This window comes from Sapajus apella, unplaced genomic scaffold, assembly GCF_009761245.1.
Source record: "Sapajus apella isolate SASKATOON/1434 unplaced genomic scaffold, GSC_monkey_1.0 scaffold22, whole genome shotgun sequence".
Taxonomy (NCBI): Eukaryota; Metazoa; Chordata; class Mammalia; order Primates; family Cebidae; genus Sapajus; species Sapajus apella.
This window is the reverse complement of record NW_022436962.1, coordinates 7,820,569-7,840,076: the sequence shown is the minus strand read 5'-3', so window position 1 is coordinate 7,840,076 and position 19,508 is coordinate 7,820,569. Positions and strand designations below refer to the sequence as shown.

General features: G+C 50.5%; 1 protein-coding gene and 1 pseudogene across 28 annotated transcripts in view; one reads left to right on the top strand and one right to left on the bottom strand.

Moving 5' to 3' along the window:
• The window catches only part of PLEKHA6 (pleckstrin homology domain containing A6), a 166,211-nt gene that overhangs the window by 97,540 nt on the left and 49,163 nt on the right, over window positions 1–19,508 (top strand). For 27 of the 28 annotated variants that reach the window (XR_004272149.1, XM_032288861.1, XM_032288854.1 and 24 more), the window contains 4 exons: window positions 11,662–11,742; window positions 12,751–12,865; window positions 18,339–18,443; window positions 19,081–19,153. Coding sequence is in view for 27 of the 28 variants with exons in the window: in XM_032288861.1 (XP_032144752.1) it covers window positions 11,662–11,742; window positions 12,751–12,865; window positions 18,339–18,443; window positions 19,081–19,153 (374 nt within the window). In the remaining variant the exon portion in view is untranslated. Of the gene's footprint in view, window positions 1–5,435; window positions 9,510–11,661; window positions 11,743–12,750; window positions 12,866–18,338; window positions 18,444–19,080; window positions 19,154–19,508 lie in introns of those variants that run through there. The other variant, XM_032288866.1, reaches the window with a different exon arrangement.
• On the bottom strand, window positions 522–1,356 carry LOC116558754 (annotated as a pseudogene).

Genomic DNA, 19,508 nt, shown 5'->3' with positions numbered 1-19,508 from the left:
TCCCCAGCTCTCCTTCCTTCCCCAGCTCTCCTTCCCTCTCCAGCTGTCCTCTCCCTGCCTCCCTCAGCTGCTAGATGACTTTTTCCGGTGTTTCCCACCAGGCCAGTGCTGTTTGTAATGATACTTTAAAACCCTGCAGAGAAGTCTTAATGCATGTGTTTTAAAAACAATGAGCCTGGCCAACATGGTGAGACTGTTTCTACTAAAAATACAACAAATTAGCCAAGCGTGGTGGCCCGTGCCTGAAGTTCCAGCTACTCAAGAGAGTGAGGTGGGAGAATTGTTTGAGCTCAGGGAGCAGAGGCTGCAGTGAGCTGGGATTGCACCACTGAATTCCAGTCCGGGCTGCAGAACAAGAACCTGTCTCAAAACAACATCAACAGCAACAACAAAAAACCCACGAGAAACTATGTATTGTCCAGATTAAGTTTGAGCGAACTTTGGAACCTACCATTTTTAACTTTTTCTCGTTGACAGCAGATTTTCCTTTTTTTTTTTTTTTTTTTTGGCATTAATTATTTTTATTTAAAGAAAACAGTATACAGTTAACCCAGTTTCATGGCAAGTTCTTTAGCCTTTGCCTTTTCTAGCTTGGCGATGCGAGCCACAGACTTGGGACCCAGGACATTGCCTCCCCAGTGACGCCGGATCTCATCGTATCTGTCATTGTAATTGGTGCGGATAGTTTCCACCAGCTTAGCCAAAGCACCTTTGTCTTCCGCATTAATGTGTGTGAAGGCGACAGTGGTGCAGGTCTTCCTGTGTACCAGACGTCCCAGTCTTGCCTTCCCCTTGATGATGCAGTAAGGGACTCCCATTTTACGACAGAGGGCAGGCAAGAAGACAACAAGCTCAATGGGATCCACATCATGAGCAATCACCACCAGCTGCGCTTTCTTCTTTTCCACCAAGGTGGTGACGGTGTTGACGCCTGCTTGGAGGACAGGTGGTCTCTTCGTGGGGACATCCCCTTTGCCAGCCGCTTTCTTCTCGGGCCGGGCCAACAGCCTCTGCTGCTTCTCTTGCTTCGTCTCTGGTCTGTACTTGTGGGCCAGCTTAAGCAGCTGGGTAGCTGTTTGGCGGTCCAGGACCTGGGTGAACTGGCTAATTACAGGAGGCACTTTCAGCTTATAGAGGATGGCTCTCTGCCGCTGCAGCCTGATGTAGCAGGGCCATTTCACAAAGCGGGTGAGGTCTCTTTTGGGCTGGATGTCTTGTCCAATGCCAACATTTTTAGGCCTTTTCTCAAATAGCGGATTCACCACTTTCTTGGCCTCCTGCTTCTTGACGATAGCAGGGGCCGGAGCCACCTTCTTCCCCTTGGCCTTCTTTCCTTTCGGCATCTTGGGCGGTAGGAAGAGCGATTTTCCTTTTTTTTTAGACAGAGTCTCACTTTGTCACCAGGCTGGAGTGCAGTGGCGCGATCTCTCGGGTTCATGCCATTCTCCTGCCTCAGCCTCCCGGGGACTACAGACGTGCACCACTATGCCCAGTTACTTTTTGTATCTTTAGTAGAGACAGGGTTTCACCAAGGGTGGTCTCGATCTCTTGACCTCATGATCCACCTGCCTCAGCTTCCCAAACCACTGGGATTACAGGTGTGAGCCACTGTGCCCGGCCGATTTTCCTTTCCTTTTCGCTAAGCTTAGAACTGTGAGGGAACTGTATTTACTGAAGACCCTGGGCTCGTATCCGCTGGTGGAAAGATGAACTGACTTAGAAGCGCATGTCATAGAATTCAAAACTATTAGAACTGGAATGTGGCTTAGAGCATCTCTTGCCTCGTGCTGTCCAATAGAATGTTCTGCATCAATGGAACGTGCTGTGACTATTCTGTCCCGTATGGTAACCACTAGCTCCTGTGGCTCCCGAGACACAATGACATGTGGCTAGTGTAACTGAGGAACTAAAATTTTGATTTTATTTAATTTTATTCAAAAGTTGAACAGCCACATACAGCTAGAAGCTATCAACTTGATGCCAATTTAGGATAGTGCTATCATTTTATTCCCTTATTTTATTATTGTATTAATGATTATAATATTAGCCACTTAGTAAGCAACGGTTATGTGCCAAGCATTCTTCTAGAGGTTTTACATTTGGGATCTTGGTTAGTCCTCCCAGCAACCCCAGTATCATTATATGTTGTGGGTGAGGAAACTGAGACCCAGAAAGGTACAGTGACTCAGTAGTGGTCAGTTACCAAGACTACTGACACTGAGACCACCGGCCTTACCCTTTTCCCTAAGGACAATCCGCACAGTGTCCATTCCTTGCCATCACATGCCAGCTTTTTTCACAACTCTCCAAGTCCCTTTCCAAATCCCCCTCTTCCTCTCGGGGGCGTCAGGGGAACTCACAAAGGATCGTCTCAGTCCACAGCACGTGCTCTCCTAGGCACAGTCGTTTTCCGGCTGGTTCCACGGTGGCCCTTGTTCCTAGGCTCCCTCTGGATCCCCCAGCAGCAGGCAGCAGCGCACAGGATGATCGTTGTGCCCTCAGCCCTTGGCAGGCTCCCCAAGTTCATGGGACGTTCCAGACTCCTTGCTCCTGGCAGAAGGAGGTGTTTAAAATTTCCCACAATCCACCTGCATCCAGCTTACCTCGTTACTCCCAGTCTGAGAGAAAAGATCAGCTGAGCCCTCCTGGGGGCGGGGAGCCAGGGACAGAGTGGGTCTCCCTGGGCAGGTGAGAAGCAAAACTAAACTAGAGCCTGCTGTTGCCCCCCACCCTCACCATGCTGCCTCCCTGCTCTAGCCTGTTTACTCCGCTTCCCCGGGCAAAGCTTCTGCTTTGTAGACTCTTATCATAGCCTGGCTGGCCAGTAGGGAGGGGAGGGACAGGAGGGAACACAAGGCAGATGCAACATGCACACTGATCCCATTAGAGGGATCTGAGGCTGAGCTCCTGCTCCTTCAGCCGCTACTCAGCCTCCCAACCGGAACAGCACGTGCCCCTCCTCCAGGCTCTGGTGAGCTGGCTGGCCTGCTCTACATCTGCCCCATCAAACCTAAAGTTATTCAGTTCCTCTGTGTGTGAGGTGCTGGGCAGGCACAGCAATAAAGGCCAGGCTGTGGACAGTGTGTGCGGCTGCCCTTCCATGCCCCTGCATCCAGGCAGCTGTGGTCAGACAAACGTTTGTGGGTAGCCCCCAGCCCACATCACACACAGTCCCCAGACCTGTAGCCCACAGATGTTATCAGTGAAAGGGTTTGTGGCTTTCATTACTGTGCTCTTGGAGCAGACCTTGAAAAGCTGGCATCTCCTGCTGAACAAGGAAGCGCTCTCCTGCTTTCCTGGAGATGAGGAGCTCAGATTGGGTGCATAGCAGGGACAGAAAGAAGGAAGCCCAAGGAGACTCCAACTTCGTCTGATCTCTCCTGTCGCTATAGCTGGGAGAGTGTACCTCAGCTTCCCTGACTCTGAAACGGGCCTTTCTTGCCTCCCTCCCAGCATAAGGAACAGAGATGGCATGAGTTTTATTTTTCCCTTTGCTCCACATGCCTTCAGAGCATCATAACCTTTCTTCCTCTGCTGCCTGGTCCAGTGGGAAATTTTTGTAGTTTACTGAACAAGGCATCATTCAGTACCATTGTTTTACTGTCAAAATGAGAAAACTAAGGCACCAGACAGCTTGATTTTCAAGTTGCTGGATTGGGAACCAAGAAGGCAGTGGTAGCTTTTGAGGATGGGGAAGGAGAGGGATCAGCCAGCTTCACAGCTCTCCAAACTAAGTAAAATTCCTTTCGTGAGGCGGGGAAGGGTGGGGACATCAGAAGCAAATCTGCTGAGTTAGGGATGCAGAGACTTGGTTCTGGTGACCTTCTGCAGACCCGGTGGCGGACAGCTGGGCTGCCTCAGCCTCTGAAGGGCAGGGGTTTGAGATTCAACTCAGAGCTGGAAGTGGGGGAGTGTAATTAATTATTGCCCTGCCCTGTTACCCCTTGGGATTCGTTCCACATTGCTGGCTGTCAGGAGAAGGCAACTTGGAGGCGAGGGGCCTGGAGCCTTTTTTCTCTGCTTCTGTCTGGCTTAGCTACTGAGGGAAGTCTGAGAGGAGGAAAACCCAGAGCTGTAGGCAGCTGCTTCTCCTTTGAATTCCCCCTCTCTTTAGAAGGGAACAAAACAAGAGCACACAGCACAAGGAGCCTGAGGAGCTCCAGGGAGCTGGGTCACCCCAGTTCTCCAAGTCGGGTCAGGGTGAAGGAGAAAGTGCCTCCCAGCCTGCCCATGGGTAGAACGGTAGAATCGCAGTTCCCCACAATTGGAAGACACTTCAGTGTTGAGGCAATTAAGGCCTGGCTGTACCCAGCAGTGATATTCAATAATTCATCGGCCAGAAAGGATGCTGGCCTGGAGTTCTGGAAGGCCCTGTGAGGCCAGGCATTAACTCTTTACTCTCTGGATCATGGTGATGTGAGGAGGTCTCAGGCCCTGGCCCAGAGGTGGGACAGGGAAACTTGGGGGACTTGGGGAGCAGCTCCTCCCCCACCAACATGGAAGGGCTTCAGTGTTTGAATCACTGGCACAGTTATGCTATCTACTCTGGTTGTCTTTATTTTTCAGAAGACAAATGGGATTCCATAAAGTAAGACATCCAGTTTAAAGATGAACTAAGCTAGGGTGGGAGATCAGAATGAAGTTCCTGCGTGATCTCCATGTTTTCTCTCCTGCACACACACGTGCGCGCACACGAGCTTGAACCCATTACCATGACTGAAGTACCCCATGCCCTCCTGCCCTCAGCCTGCCAACTTAGGGCTCCCTACCTCCTCTCATAGGAATTAGGGACCACCCAGGCCCAGAGCAGGGGCTGGGAGACACTACAGTCAGAGAATGGGGGGAGGAACAGTGCCTGGGCTGGAAGGGAGGAAGAAACCTGGACCTGGCCCCCTGGTTTGTGATTTCCCTCCCTCCACGAAGCCCTCTCTTCTATCTTCCATTTGTGGTGGGAGCTGAGCTCACGTAGAGCCCCCGCAGCCTTCCATAACTAGTCATAACAGGTTTTGGGATGGGGCTGGGTTTGTGGTGAGGATGGGCAGAGTTCGGCAGGAAAGGGAGCAGCATGGGGCTTGTCTCCTAGACATGCAGCCCAGCAGCTTAGGATATTCCAACAAACTTGCTTGGGGTAGGGAGGTGCCATCTTCTTTCCCTTCTGGAAATAACTGTGGTGTCCAAGGGGGGAATGAGCTAGGGCAGAGAAGAAAGGAGGGAGCCAGTGCAAGGCTGGGCGGCAGCCACTGGCACCTGGAGAACTGGTGTTTTGATCTCCAAGGAGCACATGGAGGAGAGACAGTGGGTGTTGATGTTTTTAGAGATTGGGGGTCTCGCTCTGTTGTTTTTTAGAGACGGGGGTCTTGCACCTCAGGTTGGAGTTCAGTGGTGCGATCATAGTTCACTGCAGCCTTGATCTCCTTGGCTCAAGTGATCCTCCTGCCTCTGCCTCTGAGTAGCTGGGACTACAGATATGTGCCACCATGCCTGGCTAAGGCAGTGTTTGGAGAGGCTCCTTCCCACCTGCAAATACCTAGAGGTGCTGCCAAGGCCTGATTCTCTTTGACCTCTTCTTTCTGTGGCAGCAATAGGTGGGAAAACAGAGGGCCTTTGATGAGAAGTTGGTTAGGAAAGTATATTTTCTCCCGGAAATGGCAGAGGGAGCTTCAGGAATCAGATGCATGAAGATGGCTGGAAACAAAAACTGAGTTGGTTTTTAATTGGGACAGGATGCTGGAGCAGATAAGGCTCCTTGAAAATAATGATGAGATCCAGAGAGGGAGGTGCAGAGCAGGAGCCAACCCGCTCCCCACCCTCCCCTCCTCTGTGGCAGCAGAAATCCTCCCTGGAGCGTGGACGGTTTCGGCTTGGAATTTGCTATCTGGAGAAAGAAGGAAGTAGGAGGGATGGGACCCCTTTCCACTTGCTTTGCATGCAAACCTCTCTCCACCTAATGAGCTGTAATGCTGGAAGCCAAGACGCCCTCAGGATGGGGAAGCCAGGCTGGGCTAATTCCTTGTCAGCAGATTCTCAGGAGCTATGGAAATGAAGCAGCTTGGTGTACAGCAGATAATCAAGAGAGGCCCAGTGGGTGGAAGGAATGGAGTATTTCTCTAGTCGTTCAATATTGATCACAGTGGGAGTCCCGGGCATTCAGCCTGGGGGTGTGAGTGCACGTGCGCATGTGTGAACACGCATGCCTGCAGAAGAGTGTGAAACTTGGGTTAATTTTGTCACTCTTGACAGTGTAGTGCCAGGTATACAGCACGTGGATGTGACTCTCCAGGGGGACGCTGGGAGATAAAGCACTGTGGAGTTCTCTCTATGTGAGGTGCTGTAGGGCTGAGGATGTCTCTTGAACTACAGGAAAGCTTTAAGTAGGTGCAGAGACAAAGGCTTGGAAAATGGAGAGGATCTGCTTTTTTTCTTTCTAATATATTGGTCTTGGGACTTCCAGAGTGCCTGCCCCTGACACTCCCAGCCCCTGCCCCATACACAGTCTTCTTAAGCCCTGGACTATGTGTTTTTCACTTTTTCGCTCCTGCATCTGGCATAGTTCTTAATTTGTTTTTAAGTAGAATGATCATAGCCATGATCTCTTGTGCATAAGATGGTCTACATTTTTGAAAGTTTACAGCTATTATTTCATAGAGTTAATATATGTGCTGGTGAAGCGAACACTGTTATTTCATATGGGTAGAAGGTACCTCATTTACACACGAGAAAATGAAGGGCCCATGACATGAAGTCACATTGCTAACTCAGGCTGGATCTTGGACTTCATGTCTGGCCCCGCCATGCTTGTTTCCATTGATGGCACTGCCTTCGGGGCCAGCCTCATGGTGGATAAGTGACCACCTACTGGACTGCCCTGGAGTTTAGGGCTGCTTCCGTCCCCCCCCACACAATCCCCTTTACCGCCTGAGATTTTCCCTTCTCTTGGGTGGGATTTGAGAGATCCATTTGAATATGTATTCTTGGATTCATAATCATGGGTACTTGACAAATGGAAGCCTTTTGACATCCCAGAAGGAAAGAGAGAGGAAGGAGAACACGGATTACGTATGCCTGTTTCCCTTTTTAACGTCCTGCCTCTTGTAAGTTCTTCTTGGTGTATAACTAAAATGAAAATCTGCCATACTGTGCAGTTTATTGGCAAAGGGAAAGAGCCCCCGCTAGACATTCTGTGTGCAGACTTAATTCCGAGGATTTCAGAGCTCCCGATGAGCAGGGGAAGCCCCTGAGCCTTCCTTCGTTCCTACTCCCTCATGCTATCTTTACAGGGCATAGGAGAAGTAATTTAACTTGCAGCTTAAGCAAAGGCTGTGGGAGGCCCCTGAGCTCAGCTTGAAGAGAAAGGGGATATTTTTGCCTTCTAGAGGAAGAAAGCTCATTTTCCCAAAGCACCCCTACCCCCTCCTCCTTCTGTGCAGATGAGCTTAATTTTCTTCCCCTCCTACTGAAGGTGGATCAAAGCCAAGCTACATATTCAGTGGGGAGCTAGGGAGGGAAGCTGAGTGAGGGGGCGAGGGGGCAGAAGCAGAGCTTCTCTCAGGGAGAGGAAGTAATTAATTTGAAGAGAGAGCTAAGATAGGGAAGCCCTTGGTGATAGAATGTCAACGCCCAAATGCAGGTGGCTAAAAATTAAGTCAGGGCTGGAGAATTTCTTTTATTCACTCATTCAACAAATATTTATTGAGCACATATTACGCACGGGCAGGAACCTCAAGCGGGCATCAGGAGAGTGCCCAAGAAACTGGATTAGGGACAGGGAGAGGATGCAAACTGAAAAGTGAGGCCTCCTGTCACCAGGATAAATCATTTGCCAAAGTCCCAGGAAATAGCGGAATATATTGACCTTCTGGATTTAAGATTAAGCTGTTTAAATATGAGCAGCGGTTGACCCCAGCTATATCTTACCAGCTTGTCTCATTATGGGTTAAATAATAATGTTGTCTATTTGTTTTTCCATTCACTGATCACATTATTCCCTGATCAAGTTCTGTGCTCAATCCAAAAAATTAGATTAGCCCCTTCCTTTCAGTGTCTGTTGTGACATCACAGAATTGCTATGGCAACAGACTGTGATGTCAGCAGACTGCCTGATGCTGCTAAAAAGAACCATGTTGGTCAAAAAAGGAACCTGTCATGTGAAGACAAAATGGAATAATATAGAAAGCCAGAGGACCTGAAATGTGACATCAAAAAGAACATCTTGGCAGGATAAGATAGCAGTGGGTCTGGAGCCTCCTTTGCTAGAATTCTTTACAGAAAAGCAAAGAACTTAATGAGGATTGATTGGAGAACAGTCTTGTCTAGAAGCAGGGGGATGGCAGCGATGACTTTCAGAAGGCCCTTGCAGTCCAAGGATCCTAAGACATGAAGGACATTAGGAAAGGGGAGCTCTGACCATCTTTAGCCACTGGAGAATTCAGGGGAATTAACATCGATGCAAACCTCCTTGCTGCTGAGCAGATCTGTCAGTCACCAGCTGGAATGCATCATCTCGTGTCTGGGAAGATTTTCAGCCATAAACACACGATGACCCCCTCTCAAGCCCCATTTGCTGCCCTCTTCCTCGCAAGCCTTGGGAGGAAGCTCTCCTTTAATATTGCCTGAGCAGCCTCATCCTAGCCACCAGCTCTGGTTCCACAACGTCCACGCCCATCTGGTCGACTTGCCACACACGGAGGGAAAGCAACCCGGTGCTGTCAGACAGCAGCATGTCAGGGACGGGGGGCAGAGGAGCTTCATTCATTATGCTCCCGTCCACACAGAAGAAGGCTGGGCAGGCTGACAGAAGAGAAGGAGACCTGCTCAATCAATCTCAGCTTCTCAGCGGCGGCAATAACAGCAGATGAATCTGGAGCTTCATTTAACCCTTATGGCCACAGGATCTGAAGGATCTCCGAGAAGCAAGTTGATTTTCAGCTCAGGAGCCTGTGTTGTGGCTTGGGAATTGGGGAGGCAGGAGGACTGTCTCCCTGCAGGTCGGGCTGTCATGAGTTTCTGCCGTGCAGATGGGAACGCAGCCCCAGACTCCTTCGCCCGCCCAGCCACTCTGCGTCCTTAGCTCAGTGAGGTCGGACTACCTGGGAGTGCTACACCTGCTCTGTGTATGCCTGTCTCTCCATTTCAGCATTTTCTCCTTGGGGAGCTGAACGGGGAGGATGTCATCCCCTCCTTGTTTATTCTGCCTCCAGTCCTCTGACCAGTAGCATTCTGGCCGAATCCCAGGAAGTCACAGGCCTACTGGGGCACCTGGGCGACCCCACCACCACCCAAGGAGAGTGCCCTCCTGGTTCTCCAGGGCCAGAGCCGGGAGGAGGGGGAATTGCTGGAGTCTCTGCCACCGATCGCTCTGCATCTCTGCCACAGCCTTACAAGTTGGACCGGAGGACTTACTTCTCAGAGGCATGGTAGGAGCGGGGTGGTCAGCGGGTCCTCTGAGGCTGCCAACCTGGGGACGGAGCTGCCAAAAAGATGTTGAAGTTTCGGGCTGATCGACGGGTCAGGTAGGGATTTCTTCCACGGATCATGAGCCAAGTTAAGTCAGAGCAAGCTGAGATGGCAGCTCATCCTGCTTGGATCGGGGGGCTTCAGAGTGAGGGGCCTGCTTGAGATGACCTGGAGAAGGAAGCACAGTTAGGTCAATGGTTGCTGCATTGCAGTGCTCGTGAAGGGGAAGCTATTTTGAAATTGGTAGTGCCGGGATAGAATGAGGACGTCATTTGTAGGGGTTGCTGGGTAGGAAAGTCTGGGGCAGGGAGAGATGTGCCATTCCCTAGAAGTCTTGTGATGGTTGGCAGCAGACTGTGTGTGTGTTTCTGTGTGTGTGTGTGTCTGTGCCAGTGCCTGCAGGGAAGATTTCAGCAGTTACCATCGGGAGCATGCAGAGCAGAAGGAGACTGGAGGGCCGGGGCAGGGGCAGGTGCCCTGTGCCACTAGGAAAAAGTAGACAACTTGACACCTCACAGGACACCTTAGTTGCCACAGACTGCTTGCCCCCCAGGCCCTCAGAGGGGACAGATTCAGGGGCAGACAAGGGTAACCGGAAACAGCTACCCTTCCTTGCAAAGACTCCCTGTGATGAAGTTGAGGAGCATGTGCTTGTTGGACCTGGGAGGGAGGTGGGAATAACGTTTGGGAAGTAGGGAGTGGCCGATCAACGTGCTAGACTCAGAACCCAGGCCTGGCGGACATGTGCATGATTTTGGGTCCTGGCTGGCAAGCCTGGGCTGCAAAGCCCAGATTTCCACATAGACTGTAGGCACTGCCTGCTGTGCTTTTATCTTCCTGCATGTCTTTGGATTAGATCTGAGCATGATTGCTTTGGAAACTGAAAAAGCACTGTTTGATATTATCTTTAGCTTTAGCAGACTGCCCCAGGGCTAGGATGTGTTCTGGGCTGTTGAAAGGGGGTCCCCAAAAGGTTATTTTCCTTTTCTGTTGCAACTGAAGGGACTAAGCTAAGATCTCCTTCCTCTGCTGCTGCCTGACCTGCCACTTGTCAAGCAGAGCCAGCCCTCTGCTGTGGGTGTGCTTGAGTGGCCCAGTCTCCGTGGCCTCTGTCCTAGTGCCTGCTCCTTGCAGTAGACTGGCACTGACTCTGGGTTCTCCCTCAAGCGGGATGGGCGAAGAGGACCTTAACTCATCGAGTCTCCCCACTGGCTGGATGGTAGAATCTCCACTGCTACATTCTTGCCAAGTAGTTGCTGCCTACAGAATCGATCTCAGTGGTTGCCATTGTGGCCTAGACCCCCTGCATCAGCTCCTCCGCATTCTGTCTGCTGCCTTCCTCCCCATCTCCCCTGAGAGCCTCCTGGGAACTGTCCTGACACTTAGTCAGCTGGAGGAGCCACAGCAGGGCCTCCCAAGGAGCCTCCACAATGCTGCTCCCCATCTCTCTCTGCACCTACCCCCCTTCCCCCAACCCCTGGTTCCTGCTCCCTTCTGCTTCCTGGCAGGCCGTCCTCACAACACCCTACCCCACTCCTGGCCACAGCATCCCTTAATGAGATCGACTATTGAGCCAGCACTGACCTTCATGCCCGACAGCCCCTGAGGTCTCAGTGACATCAAGCAGCCCTTAGACAGGAGACCCTGGACTTAGGGGATGGGTGTGTCCAAGCCCAAGCTCAAGAATGGAGTTTTTCAAGCTCTCGTTTCCTTTTAAGAAAGAGACGGAGCATGGAGCATAAAGCAGGATAAGGAGGAGGAGTCCAAGGTCACAAGAAAGTGTTTTTCAGCAAATAATAAGGGAGCATTTTTTTTCTATGGCGCACTGGCAGGCACCGTTCCCGGGAGAGAACCTGCCATGCGTGAGGTCCTGATGTGCTGAATTGGCTGCTGGAACCCCTCTTCCCCACCCTTAGGATCACCACTGAAAGAGTTCAGTGTGGCTTATGTCCGCCTCAGAGATCTCTAGTAAGTAGTTAGCACTGACTAGTACAAGGTGATCAGGCTTCCTTTCTTCCTTTCCCTACTCCCTGCCCCCAGCCTCATCTGGATGTCAGCCCAGACCTCCCATGGATCCCACTGGAGGACAGAGGCACAAGCTCCTTACATGGTCACCTGTCCCTGTCACCACCCAGGGTCTACTGCCCATTGGCTTTTGTCTCTGCCTTCTTCATCTTTGCCACAACGTCTCTTTTTTCCCCTCTACAGCCACAATGAAAGACGGAACACATTTCTACACCCAGTGACTGGCCAGGTCCCAGAGGAAAACAAAAAATTTGACTTGAAAATGTAAGTTTGCCCCCTACTTGCCGTTTGGCCTTTCTGTCCTTAGCCACCACCATCCCGCTGCCTCCTTGCAGCTGGGAAGCAGAAGGCAACGGGGAGGGAAGGAGAGCAGAAGGGCTTTGCAGGCACCCACCTTGGTTCTGAGGACTGGAAGCATCTGAGACCCATCTGGCTTGACACCCTCATCCACTTTTCCCAGGGTCTAGCAGAAGCCAGGTGGGTGCACCCCGCAGGTTGAGCTGATGGAATAGAAGACAGGTGTGAGGCTGGCGTAGCACTCAGGGGGCCTTTGAGGGAAGAGCTGAGAAAATCTGATATGGTCATGAGAGCCAAATGCTAATTCCTCTCACTGCGGATTCTGGCTCACCGAATGAGAGGAGAAAAGAAGAGAAGAGGCTAATTAATTCACTCTCATAGGCCACTGGGCTGTTGTGTCTTTTAAAGTAGAGGAAAAGGTTCTACTTATTATTATTTATTTTAAAAGTCCAGGGCCTAGACTTTGAAAATAAATGTTCAAAGCTGGAAACAGGTGGCTTGTGCCTGTAACCCCAGCACTTTGGGAGGCTAAGGCGAGAGGATCACTTGAGTCTAGGAGTTTACAACCAGCCTGGGCAAATGAGTGAGATTCCGTCTCTGTTAAGGGAAAAAACAATAGCTGGGCATGGTGGCCCATGCCTGTGGGCCCGTCTACTCTGGAGGCTGAGGTGGGAAGATAACTTGAGCCTGTGAGTTCGAGGCTGCAGTGAGTCCTGATTGTGCCACTGTGCTACAGCCTGGGTGACAGAGCAAGACCCTGTCTCAAAAAATAAATAAAATGTCCAATGTCCAAGATCACTGGCATATAATTTCAGAAGGGCTGAAGGAGTGGCTGAGATCACCCCTCACTGGCACTCAGATCTAATTTTGTGCTGATGCTGAAACAGTAGGCGGCAGGGTGTGGTAAAGGGATGGGTGGTTTCCATTGTTTCTTGGCTCTCACCAGTCTCTTTTTTCCGGTCAACTTGAAATCAGATCGGCCTTGGACATGTCCAGTAAAACAGGTGGGAAACGCCCGGCTACCACCAACAGTGACACACCGAACCACAACATGGTGTCCGAGGTCCCTCCAGAGCGGCCCAGCGTCCGGGTGAGTCCAGCCCTCCAGGCAAGCTGCTGGGCTGGAAATGTCTTCAGTGCATGTTTAGTGGGATCTCTGGGAATCCTAGGAAATCGGAGCCTGCCCAGCTATTTCTGCAGGCTCCAAGAGTAGGCAAGGTGACCCAGGAAGAGAGTGGAGACTAGGAAGAGAAGAGGGCTCAGACCAGAACCTCGTAGAAGAGCAACATCTAGACCAGGGGCTCTCAGCCTCAGCACTGCTCACGGTCGGGGGCTGGATGATCTGCTGCGCTGTGAGACTGTCCTGTGTGTTGTAGGATGCTGAGCAGCATCCCTGGCCTCTGCCCACCAAATGCCAGTAGCACCTCTATTCCAGTGGTGACTATCAACAATATCTCTGGACATTCTCAGATGTCCTTGGGGACAAAAATCTCCCTGACCTAATTGAAACGAAGGACATGGTGATTGAGAACTCAGAGAGGGAGAAGGAAGGAAGAGAGAGCCCCAGGAGAAGGAAATCTAGAGAAGAATGTTGCAAAGGCTGAAAGTGTCCTCTGGTTTTAGCGGCCATGTGGTCACTGGGGACCCTGACAAGTGCAGTTTGAGTGGTGTGAGAAGAGCCAAAGACAGGCTGGAGAGGTAAAAGGGGGATGGGGGAGGAGGCCTAGGAAGAGCAGAGCATAGAAACTGCTCTTCTGAGGAACTAGACACCAAATGGTAGTAGATCATCGCATAACGGAGCACTCGCCAAAAATTAAAATGAACTGGAGCTATATGTATTAACAAGGATAAATCTTGAAAATATAATGTTGAGTAAAAAGCAAGTGGCAGAATATGAGGAATATGATGTCACTTATGTAAATGTACAGACATGAAAAGCAGTACTACATATTTATAGAAACAGCTGCAGTAGAAGTGCATAATCAAGGATAGGAAGCCTAATTTTGGGTCAGTGGTTGCCTCTAGGGAAGGAGGAAAGGTAATGAGACTGGGGAGGGGCTTGGGGGAGTTTTAGCCCCAGTTGTCTTGTTTTGCTAGGGAACAGCAACATGAAATGATGACCATTGGATCATTCCCTACTTTTCTGAAACGTTTGAGATATTTCCAAAAAGTGTTTTTAAAGACACTTGACTGTGAAGGGAAATGGAAGGGCAGGGAATGGAAGCTAGAAGTTGACTCAGGACTGGAGGGAGGTTTCATTCATTGGGTTTGTTTGGTTTTAAGATATCAGAGGCATGAGGGGAATGGGCCAGTCGGTAGTAGGTTCAGGAGAAAGAGGACAGGGAGTAAGTCACGTTTCTATGGAGACAGAGGGAGTCAGATGCAGAGGTGCTGTTAGACTGGATGAGGAAAAGCCACCTCTTCCTGAAACTGCATTAAAAAAAGGTGTGTAAGGCTAGGGAGTGGGTGTCTAGGAAATTAAAGAGACGCCCACATGATGTCCTCAACTTGTGCAGGAAAGGAGGAGGTAGGGTTTTCTGCTGAGAAGAATGTGGTGGGTGGGGAAGCATCAGGCCGGGGGCTGGGAGCTTGAAAATATGAGAGACAGGTTTGGGGAACAGGAATGACGGTCAATGAAAAACACATGAAATATTGCCCTATAATTTCAAAGGATCATCTGGGGCAGTAGAGTGTGATTCTGCGCAGCCCCAAACCTGAGGGTTTGCGTGGGTTTCCTCCAGCGTGCTCATAGTCTTGCTGTGAGAGCAGGGAGGTAGGTAGTTGGATTAGCCTCAGTTTGCCGAAAGCCGTGGCAGACAGATAGGAGGCTAGGATGTTCAGGAGTTAGTGGGAGGTTGCCGGAAGTGGTAAATTATGGGTGGCAGCTTCTAGGCCATGGAGACAGGAGGTAGAATTATGAAAGAGTTGCACTGAGAGAAAAGGGAAGGATTTAGGATTTGCATATTCTTAGAGTAGTGGTGACTTCTTCCATTAGAAAGTCTGTGATTATATGTGTATTTTTGTTAGTCATGTTCAGATAATAATTTTATTTCCCAGTTGTGGGAGTACTTTATAATAAAGCCCAATTTCTTCCTTACTTCCTTCTGCAAGCAGTTGCTGAGTGCTTGTTATGGCTGGACACTTTGCTGACTCTGGCAATAAAAGTGAAAAAGACAAAAGCGCCTCCTTGCAAAGAGTTCATGGTGCAATGAAGAGATAGGAAGCTGCATTGTGACAGGTTTTAGGCTGGGGTGTCCAATCTTTTGGCTTCCCTGGACCACACTGGAAGAAGAAAAATTGTCTTGGGCCACACATAAAATACACTAACACTAACAATATCTGATGAACTAAAAAAAGACAAAAAACAAAAAAAGACTCATAATGTTTTAAGAAAGTTTGTATTGGGCTGCATTCAAAGCCATCCTGGGCTGCGTGTGGCCTGCCGGCTATGGCTTGGACTGCACAGATGTGCGAAGAGCCAGATGTAGCTAACCGCTCAGGGGCATCAGGGCGGCGTGGAGCGAGGGTGTCTGCAGCAGACTTTCAAGGATGAATTGGGATTTGATGGTGGATAAGAGAGGATGGGTCCTCCCTCAACACCAGGGAGCACATTGAGAAAGGCACAGGAGAATGGAGAGAAGCAGAGGCAGGGCCTGTCTGGTAAAGGGGCAGAAGATGGGTGACGGGCCCTGCCAGGCCTCACAGGTCTGTCCTCTGTGCTGTGCTGAGGAATCCAGCCTCTCTCCTAAGTGCTGGGTGCAAGAGAGAAGAAACAGGATGATTTGTGTTTTGGAAAAAAAAACCTTAGTTCGTTGTAGAGGGCAGGCAGCAAGAAGCGATGAGGACCTTTAAGACGCCAATAGTGGAATTTGAGAGGGAAGAGCGGATTTGAGAACTGTTAAGAAGACAGACTCATGAGCCCTGTATACATGATGGTGTAAAGGAAGGGAGGGACAAGGGACCCACGTAATACAACGCCAAGTTCTGGGGAGGGTGGCTAGGTGGCTCATGGTACCATTCACCAGGATGAGAAATACAGAACAGGCTTGGTTAGAAAGAGAACGAGTTTGGTTTTGCACTTATTTAATCCTGGCTAGACAATTAGGTATCAAATGGGTTGGGCTGGGAGAGAGGTCTTGGCTATAGCGTGGGGAGCTTTTCTCATATTGCTCAGAGCTGAAGCAGTGGGTATGGATTAGATAACACGGGCACGATGTAAAAATGAGAAAATAAAAATAAAATAATAAAAGTGTGGTTGAGGCCCACCTACTTGGAGAGTGGAAGTAGGGGAGGCTGAGAAGGAGTGGCCACACACGGAGGTACAGAAAGGAAAACAATAGTGTTGTAGAAACCCAAAGAAGTGTTTCAGGAAGGTCTGAAAGGCTGAGATTGCCCAGTGCTATAGAGTGGTCACAGACTGTGCGGCCTTAATTTCATAACAGGGCAAGAGCCATTTCAGAAAATAGGTAAAGAAAGCTTAGGAGCGATGGAGGGAAAGTTGAGACTTGGCTGGGCGCGGTGGCTCACGCCTGTAATCCCAGCACTTTGGGAGGCCGAGGTGGGCGGATCACAAGGTCAAGAGATGGAGACCATCCTGGCCAACATAATGAAACCACATCTCTAAAAATAAAAAAATTAAAAAAAAATTAGCCAGTCCTAGTGGTATGTGCCTATAGTCCCAGCTACTTGGGAGACTGAGGCAGGAGAATGGCTTGAACCTGGGAGGTGAAAGTCGAGATCGTGCCACTACACTCCAGCCTGGTGACAGAACGAAAAAAAATGAAAATGAAACAGAAAAAGAAAGCGGAAACTCTTCCCAGGAGCCTAGTACTGACGAGTAAGTGAGGGAAGGTATTACCTCACAGTGGACTGTAGGTGTAGCATCGAAGGGTGAATTTGGGTGTGTGTGTGGCAGTGTGAGAGAGAGATAGAGACACTTTCAGATGGAGAGACTTGAGTCCATTTGCTAAGGAGAAGACGTCAGTGGAGGAGGAAGCATCAGAGACATATTTGAGAGGAGATGCTCAGTGGAGCTTGGTCTCAGAGGACACGGCGGGTCAGAAGTGCCAGTCTTGGAAGGAGGGCAGCACCTCTTCTTTTGACATTGGAGGAGAAGAGGCAAAGATATTGGTAAGGACAGTCATTTTCTAGGTAAAAGGGTGTGAAATTGAGGGAGTGCGTGTCTAATAGCCTTGAATTTCTCTGTGGAGGAGCAGGTCCACTATGGGGAGGGCAGAGGCAGGGGAGGTTGCGGGGCGGGGAGGATGGTGAGGGTGTGGAGTGGAGCTGCCGTCTGGGGCTGAGCCCCCTGGGAATGGGGCGGCAGCTCTGTGGCAACCTCATCTATATGGCAGTGTGATTTTTGTTTTTTTCTCCAACAGCACCGTAATCTGGCTCTGAGTGCAGGGAGAGTAGATCATTTGATGAATTTGGAGTGCTGTATTGAGTTTTAGAGAAAATGAGGTAGGAAGACAATAGATTGGGTTCGTGAGAGTCCAGCTGATAGACTCCACCATGGGGCCTGGGCTTTGTGGGGAAATAACTAAAGCTGGGAGGAGCTGATGGATCCAGAAAAAAAGAGAAGAATTGAGGAGCTGGGGACCTCAGTGAAGTAGGAAAGCTGGTGTTGAGTTAATGGAGTGAGAAAGCCCAAAGGGTGGAATGTTGGGGTCAGAAAGCAGGAATCCTGGAAGTGAAGATAGCAGCAGAGGGGTTTGGGGTGCTGGGAAGATTAAAACTGTAACCCTGGGAGCGCATGGCTGGAGTGCAGGTGGAGACCCTGGGAGCGCGTGGCTGGAGTGCAGGTGGAGACCCTGGGAGCGCGTGGCTGGAGTGCAGGTGGAGAGTGCTGGAGGCGAGGACATCAAGGCTGGATGAAGTTAGGGCATTGATAGGTCCTGCTCCCGAGCAAGGAGATTTTCCACAGTGATGCAAGGCAGAATGAAGAGGATTGACATCAAAACCCTTAGACCCTGAAAGAACGATCGAGAAGTGGACAGTGATGAGAAGGATTAAACAGTGGGACATCAGGAAGTGATGCTTCTAGAAAGGTGGACTGTTGCCAGAGTGTGGAAGGATGACAGTGGCCATGTGGCCACACAGAGCTAGGAGAACACCTGTCTCTCTTCCCAGCTCCGTGTTACGTTGGGCATGAGATGACGCATGGGCCTCTCGGAGGAGGAGGGTGCAGGGCGTTAACTTCCAGAATGGGGAGGAGCAAGGCGGCTGGGAGTAGGATAGGCCAGAGCGAAGTTAGAAATCTTATTATTTTCACCTCCCCCGCCAAAAACAAGCTGTGAGACAGGTTAGACTATTATTTTGTTTTTTTTTTTGGAACTATTATTTTGAGCCCTAATTTAGAAATGAGAAAAAATTGCCAAAGAACCGAAAGTCCCTGCCTTTGAGTTAGTAATAGATCTGAGATTTATACCCGGGCTCCTTGGCGTGAGGGCACCCCAGGGTTAACCCTATAGGGATAGCAGCTCTAGCAGGGGTGGCTCCCTTGCAGACACAGCAGGAAGGAGGAGACAGGGAGCTAGGCCAGCTTCTGTCTCTGCCCCCAGGCAACTCGCACAACCCGCAAAGCTGTCGCCTTTGGCAAGCGCTCACACTCCATGAAGCGGAACCCCAACGCAGCCGTCACCAAGGCGGGCTGGCTCTTCAAACAGGTGAGGCCACCCTGCTGTTCTGGCCACCGTCGCCTCCGTCTTCTCCTAGAATGAGGATTCCTCTGTGCTTATGACAGTCTATGTGTTTTTTTGGTATGTAGTCCTGCTGTCTCTGTGACCCAGTCTCCTAATATTATAAAGGGCTCAGAGAAACCAAGTATTCTCCCAAAGTCACACAGAAAAATTTGTGCCTGTTTGCTTAATGGGTAGATGCAATGACCTTGAAACATGCTGGGTCCCCAGCCTCCTGGGAGCAACCCACTAGCTCCCCAGCAGGTCCCGCTTATTACGGGGGGATAGGCGTGCCTCCTGCAAATCTGGGGTCCACTGATTGGCACCAGATTGGCCTTGCCGCTATCCCTGCCTGCCCTTCGGCTCACTCACTCTGCCTGTCTCTTGCCTCTTTTATCCTCCCCAGGGGGGGCACTGAATGACAGAACTGGAAGGTCACAGGCAATAATCGAATGTCAGTCCCTGCATCTGAGGTCTCTGGTGGTTGCTGCCGTGCATTAACAGCAGAGCCGCAGCTAGGGCCAGGATGTCCTTATAATTGACGCGGTGCCCTTTTCCCTGCACCCCACCTCCTCTTCCCCGTCCAGCTTGCAGCCCTCACATCTGCCTCTCCCATGTCCTGCAGGCCAGCTCCGGGGTTAAGCAGTGGAACAAGCGCTGGTTCGTCCTGGTGGATCGCTGCCTCTTCTACTATAAAGGTGAGCTTGGCCCTCGGACCGGCAGGAAGCCAGGACCCACTACTCTTTCTCATTCTGCCATACCCCCGAGCTCAGCTTTGGATGGGCACCAGCAGGGCAGATCTCCCCACTGTGGTCCCGGCACCAGTGGCAGCAGGATAAAAACAAAGCTCACTTGGTCGCTCACACACTCTCACTCATTCAGTTCACATTCAACAATGCTTGCTAGGTTTCAGGCAGAGTGCTGGCGGTACACTGGGTGAACAAGGTGGTCGTATGGGCGGCGAAGTCCTGGAGGAGTGGGGTGAGAGGACAAGGACAAAGAGGAGGAGGTCACTAGTCACGACTAGTAGGCCACCTATTAATTGGAGCTTGT